This window comes from Vigna unguiculata, chromosome 6 (assembly GCF_004118075.2).
Source record: "Vigna unguiculata cultivar IT97K-499-35 chromosome 6, ASM411807v1, whole genome shotgun sequence".
NCBI classification, from domain to species: Eukaryota; Viridiplantae; Streptophyta; class Magnoliopsida; order Fabales; family Fabaceae; genus Vigna; species Vigna unguiculata.
Genome location: NC_040284.1, coordinates 29,667,905 through 29,674,662, shown reverse-complemented (window position 1 = coordinate 29,674,662; position 6,758 = coordinate 29,667,905). Strand labels below are relative to the sequence as shown.

At 31.6% G+C, this 6,758-nt stretch overlaps 2 protein-coding genes across 2 annotated transcripts; one reads left to right on the top strand and one right to left on the bottom strand.

Moving 5' to 3' along the window:
- Positions 1-913: 913 nt before the first annotated feature.
- LOC114187419 (40S ribosomal protein S14) lies at positions 914-2,873 on the bottom strand. The gene is made up of 6 exons (XM_028075674.1): positions 2,747-2,873; positions 2,491-2,610; positions 2,362-2,407; positions 1,705-1,790; positions 1,399-1,528; positions 914-1,167 (listed from the first exon to the last, which is right to left on the bottom strand). Exons 1-6 carry the CDS (start codon positions 2,747-2,749, stop codon positions 1,100-1,102), a joined length of 453 nt encoding a protein of 150 aa, XP_027931475.1. The 5' UTR covers positions 2,750-2,873; the 3' UTR covers positions 914-1,099.
- A 1,154-nt stretch (positions 2,874-4,027) lies between these two features.
- LOC114188773 (60S ribosomal protein L18a) lies at positions 4,028-6,089 on the top strand. The gene is made up of 4 exons (XM_028077412.1): positions 4,028-4,156; positions 4,246-4,361; positions 4,570-4,633; positions 5,555-6,089. Exons 1-4 carry the CDS (start codon positions 4,142-4,144, stop codon positions 5,894-5,896), a joined length of 537 nt encoding a protein of 178 aa, XP_027933213.1. The 5' UTR covers positions 4,028-4,141; the 3' UTR covers positions 5,897-6,089.
- The last annotated feature ends 669 nt before the right edge of the window (positions 6,090-6,758 follow it).

The following is a 6,758-nucleotide window of genomic DNA, read 5'->3' as shown; positions in this document are numbered from 1 at the left end:
TATTAAGTTGGTTATGTAATTTTTTTCCAAATTTCAATTTGATCTCAATTTTTTAAAAATTAATACAATTTTATTATTTTCAATAAATTTTTTAAAGTGATCAATTATTTTTTATTAAAATTGACACTAAAATTATATTTAGTTATATTAACAAAGAAATTATCTTTATTAATCATTTCAATTTTAGTAAAAAATATTAATAATTTCAATTTTAGTAAAAAATTATTGATCCATTTAATGAAATTTAATGAAAATACCAGTTCACATATAAATTTTTTAAAAATTGAAATCAAATTAAAACTAAAAAAATTGAATGATTAATTTGATATTTTTTAAATGAAAATAAAAATTAAAAGAATAATGAAACCTAAGAAAATATTTGTATCTAAAGTAGATTACATTGACCTGTCAAATATTTCATCAAATTAATTTAAGTATCTTTCATTATGCGCGGAGTTTCCCGTAAATGGGTCATGCGTTTGTTATGGCCCAAATAATCCAAGTCCAAGGAAATAATACAAGTCGAACTTCCAAACCCTAAAACTGCCACCATTCTCATTTTTGTGCACAAACAGAAAACCTCCAAACTCTTCAATTATACGACCCAGTTTGAAAAGTCTGAAGTTGAACCATAGATCTTAGTGGATTTTGTTCAATTCCTCCGAAGCATGACGTAGTTAGGGATGACAAATGACGTATTATATGAACCCGTTTTCACATTAACTAAGGATATGAATATAAGCAATACCTAATTTTTTAATTGGGTATGTATAATAATTAAATATTTTTTATCTCATATATTTAAATAATTTTTTTTAATGAGAATGTTTAACTTTCAATTTAAATCAATAGCAACTCAAATATGAAATTAGTCACCATTTTCGTAGAACAATCAAGCAAACTTAAGACCAAGTTTAGCAAAAGAAGATAATTAGTCACCATTGCAAGCTACGAAGAAACAACCAGAATTTCCAAATATTTGTTATCAATTAAAACACTGTTCAATATGACTAAAGAAAAACACTAGGAGTTCTGATAGCAAAATATCAACATGGCATTTCAGTTTGGTATGGAAAATAAAATATAGCAACTCCAGTACTTAGAGCCTTCTACCTCTCCTGCCACTCTTTCTACGAGTGCTATCCGAAGGAATGGGTGTCACATCCTCTGAACAAAGCAAGAAAAATAATTAATATTTCATCTAACAATCAAATGCAATACAAATGAAATCAATCAGAAAACACAACGACTACAATGAAATATTAAAAGAAAAAACAACAGCAATTCAAAGTGAAGTTGCCCCAGTTGTCAACATACTATTAGAAATATAAGCAGCACAAAATATGAGAATGCTTTTCACTAAGCAGAAATCAGTGGTTTTCATAAAAGGAAAATTACCTATACGACCAATTTTCATTCCTGAACGAGAAAGGGCCCTGAGAGCTGATTGGGCACCAGGACCAGGTGTTTTGGTCTTGTTTCCGCCAGTTGCACGGAGCTTGATATGAAGAGCAGTTATGCCCAGTTCCTGCTCCAGAAAATATGAAAAACTGCATCAATCTTGACGACTTCACATAAATAATACTGTTAATGCAGAGATTTCCCTTTCCATGACCATAACAATAGACTAGTTATACTGGTTGACGAACAAAACGATCGTGTAAGCTATCTCGGTTAATATAAGTAAAAGCGAAGCCTGCGTACCTTGCATCGGGTAGCAACATCCTGTGCTGCAAGCATGGCAGCATATGGAGATGATTCATCTCTGTCAGCTTTAACCTTCATTCCACCTGAGGTTAGAAATCAAAGACATCAATGAAACAATTGTCCAAAATCCACGAAAAAGGTTAAGAACAAGCCAAATTTCATCGAATGTTTTGCTTGGTGGTGAGATAAAAATGGATTCCCAGTTTTTCTCTATATCCACTAAAGAGTTTAATTGAAATAAAATTCATTTAAAGACAAAGATTGTTGGCTTGTTCAAATACAAATGTACCCAGAGTTCCATGAATAGAAAAACTCAAATATCATTAAGTATGATGTAAAATAAAAAAAATTACAAAGGGGCAGGCCCTATCACTAAGCTCACTCCATCGGGGAGTGCGGGCATGCTACCTAAGTTCCATGGATCTAACGACTAGGATATACAAGATGAAACGAAAAGCTAAAGGAATAGAAAAAAAAAAAACATATTTACACAAGCACCGTTGAACCAATGTATGGACTTTTTCAACTTCAGTATCATAGAAAAAGATAAAATTCACTAAAAATTTGGAAACAAAAAGCAGGTAAATGATGCCAACATAAGATTTATGAAAAAAAAGGTCAACAATTTTACTAGTTCATGAAAGTGAAGAGTACCAGTAATGCGGACAAGGGTTTCCCTCCCAGACAGATCAGTGACATGCTGCAATTATGAAATATCAAGAAATTAACATTCAGGGTTCAGCATCTGATAAGTTGAAGCAAAAGAAAGCTGAATGTACTGACAATGAAGGTGTCATTGAAAGAGGCAAAGATGCGAGCGACACCAAAGGCGTGTTCACCGTCTCTAACGGCTGGTCCAAGAGTCACGTTTTCCTCTTTTGGCTCTCTGACCTTTCTCCTCGACTGCACAACAACAAAATTAAAATAAAAAACCCTATTAAAATTGCAATCTTGCATTCCCAAACAAATCTCAGAGTTCTCAATCCTTTGATCAACGAAAATCCATGTGCAACTACAAGACACTTTCCCATATACGTACCATGATGAAGAGCTTCGTAGGTTTTACAGTTGTTACTGCGAAAACGAAGAAGGAGCAGCGTTAGGGGTTCAGAGATAATCCTCAACCTATTGTATTTTAGCTTGGACTTGGGTTGTTTGGGCCAACGCTGCCACTAGGGCCCGTTTATTAGGTGAATCTATTTTATTCATAATTTTTAAACTCTTCACTCTTTTTATATTTTCAATTAAATATTACTTAATGTATAATAGGTTATTCAAATTTATTAGTCTTCTCAAAATTCAGATTCAGATTCAAAATATTATACAATTAATTAGATTTATGCTTGATTATTTAATTATTTTATTTAATAAAAAATGAGATGGAAAGGGTAACAACATTACTTGAGTTCACATGTTGAATAATAGAGATAACTTGTACAGAATTCATTTTGAATTCCTAACATGTGGAAAAACTCATGGAATCAATTGCAGATGTTTGAATAAATTTAGTAAATGAACTATTAAATTGAAAGAAAATAATGACAGAAAAATATTAAGTTTTATTAAATCATAGTTGTTTTTATTGAAACATATTATAATATTTCTTCATTTGATAATAATAATTTCCAACCCATTTAATTGTCTAATATTATCCAATTGAAAAAGGCTAATAATTTGAAATATCTTAATATTAATAAAGTAATTAAGATGAACAGAATTTATACGAAAAAGGGTTATAAACATCTCCTTTTAATATTAGTTTATATTACAGAAAATTCAAATTGTAAGTTTATAAAAAAAATATTTTTATTTAACTAATTCAACCACAATTCTCAAATGTTATCAAAGACAAGGTAAAATCTTTGGGTCGTTCAGTAGTTAATCCCCTTTGAATTTAAAGGAAATTATGCAGACAAATGAAGTTTAATTAAATCATAATTTGTTAATGGAAATATATGAGAAGAATGGCATGCTAATATTTGGTCATTTAATAGTACTTATTTCCAAACCATTTAATTGTATAATATTTCCAAACTTAAAAACGCTAATAATTTGAAATAACTTAATACTCGTAAAGTAAATAGGATGACTAAATTTTGTTCAAACAAACATATAAACATCTCCTTTTAATATTAATTTATATTATATTACAGATAATTCAAACTTTAAGTTTATTAAAAATTTAAATTCATTTAACTAATTACACCACAATTCTCAAATGTTGTCATAAAGAAGATAAAATCTATGGGCCTTTCAGTAGTTAACCCAAGAAAGGTGAGCCCGAACCCGAGCCCAGTGTCCGAAATTAAAACCTAGGGTTTCAAGCCTCTTTATATGCAAAAAAACCCTACTTTCTTGCTCTTCATCGTAGCGCCAGACTGAGAGGGAGGGAGAGAGAGAGAGTGTGATCTTCGTTTATTGTCTTCTCTCAGAAATGGTTACGTTCAGGGTTTGTATAATCAACACTATTTGGCGTTCGATTTCGTGGAACTATGGTAGTGATTTTCATCGTTTGATGTTTGTTTTGGTTTTTTGCAGTTTCATCAGTACCAGGTCGTTGGGAGGGCTCTCCCAACGGAAACAGATCAGCACCCTAAGATTTACCGCATGAAGCTTTGGGCTACCAACGAGGTTCGCGCAAAATCTAAGTTCTGGTAAACACATTTGGCTTTCGTATATTCTCTGATTTTTATAGATATGTTGTTTCTTTCATTTTTCTTTTGAGTGTTCCTTTGTGCAATGCTCATCTTCCGCTTGATGACTACGGATTTTGTTAGAGGGTATTTGGATTTAGTTAACTTCGTTTATGGATTTTGTAGTTTATGTTCTTTTAATTTTTTAGTTATTTTTCCTTATGGTTAGGTATTTCTTGAGGAAGCTGAAGAAGGTCAAGAAGAGCAATGGTCAAATGCTCGCAATCAATGAGGTAATTTTTCTCTCATACCTTGTTATGCGTTTAATTTTTTTTTATCTTTTTAAATTCGCAATGCTTATAATTGATGTGTTTTTCAAGTGGTCGAAACTTGTGATGAAAAGCCGCGATCTCATGGGCATTTGTTTGTATTAAACTTCTTTTGTTGCCTTAGAGGACATGGAATTTACATATAATATAATGATGATATAATTTGGTAGCATTGGGTGGTTGTTGGTGTTTTCGAAGCAGATTTATTTATGAGTTTTGCCTTATGTTGGTATCAGTATTGCGCAGTGTGTTTGTTTGGCTATGTTGAGATATCTAATTAAGTTATTGTTTTGGTTAGTTGGTTTCTGTAGTCTATGTTCAATGTCAATACATTATAAACATTTTTGTGAAATTTTGAAGTATACCTTAGATTTCTGTTATTCATTTTTGTAATTGAGGACTAAGGTGTATTCAATTTATTTTTCATTCAAATACTTAAAAAATGTATTGGTATGGTTTTATCATTGATACGTTTTTGTTGTTGATCTATTCTGAATACTTTTTACTTGCCAAGTAGATCGTTATTTCGCTTAAGACTGTTTTTTAAAGGCACTGACCTCATTTCAAGCCTTCTTTTGCACAATTTTTCTTACCTCAATTTGGCTTTCAAAGAGCTGGATAGAGTAAGGTTTAATTAAAGTTCTTACTGTTTTGAATACATTCAGTGATGTTGTTTTCTGTTGTGAAATGGGATTTTAGTTTTAACAGTTCATAATGAACGTACAGAAGTATTGTAATGTTTAGGTTAGATGCTTTTGTTGTCAAAACACCATTTTATTTGATATTTAACATTTGTACTGTTTGCTTTCTTTTGGCCTTCTATTTTGACCTTTTACATATGTATGTTCTCTTGTCTACCTATGTTAATATTGTTTTATTTTGCAGATTTTTGAGAAGAACCCAACAAAGATTAAGAACTACGGGATATGGTTGAGGTATCAGAGTAGGACCGGTTACCACAACATGTATAAGGAGTACCGTGATACCACTCTAAATGGTGCAGTTGAGCAAATGTACAATGAAATGGCTTCTCGTCACAGGGTTAGGTGCCCTTGCATCCAAATCATCAAGACTGCCACCATCCCAGCCAAGCTTTGCAAGAGGGAGAGCACCAAACAATTCCATAACTCCAAAATCAAGTTCCCATTGGTGTTCAAGAAGGTTAGGCCACCATCTAGGAAGCTGAAGACCACATACAAGGCCAAGAAGCCCAACTTGTTTATGTAATGTGGTTGTTGATTGAGTGACAGGAAACGTACCAGTTAGTTGTTTACTTTCAGATTTTGTTTGAGGAATTTTGGACTATTGTTTTTGGGTTAATCTGTTATCTTTCTGTTGGATATTTTCTTGGTGATCTTTTTGATATTTGAGTAGAATGAAACAAATTTATATAAGTGTGTATCCAAATCTTATTATTGCTGAGTATCGGCTAGAATGGTTACCCGGTCACAGGAAACAGATTTTTTTCCATCAAATAACTCCAAAATCACAAGCAATCGTGGATGTTGAAAATGTGGACATGTGATTCATTGGGATTTTCTGAATTTTGAATGGTTTTTCGTGTTACAAATTTGTTCTGAGGGAGATATAATCCGAAATCTTCCAATGTGATTGTGTTTTACCTTGGTAGTGTCTTCCGTACAGTAATTCAATTTTAATTAGTGGAAAGCTAGAGATTAAATAAAGTGGTCGACTTCGTGGACAAATTTCTATATTTTTCATTCAATTTAAAATTTTCACTGCTGTTTTGTTTTTCATCCTCTTCTACTTTGCAAACTTATGTTTTTAGCTAGTTATACTTTATTAAGCTTACGTAGTTCATTGGACTGGTTTCGAAGTAACCAATCGGATTGGAATATTTTAAAGAAATAAAAACATCGGGATTTTGTCCAATATAATTTGCATCCTAGTTTTCTGTTTTTTTTTTAATTATTTTAAGTCAAAATTCCATTTTGGAATTGTCAGATTCCATTAAAATTTTGTGCAAAATTTAGTCCAAGATTCTTGATTATACATTTCTCTATGTAAATAGGTAGGTGAAGAGTTTCAGATATCATTAATATTGTTATATAATCTATTACGTAAGCAT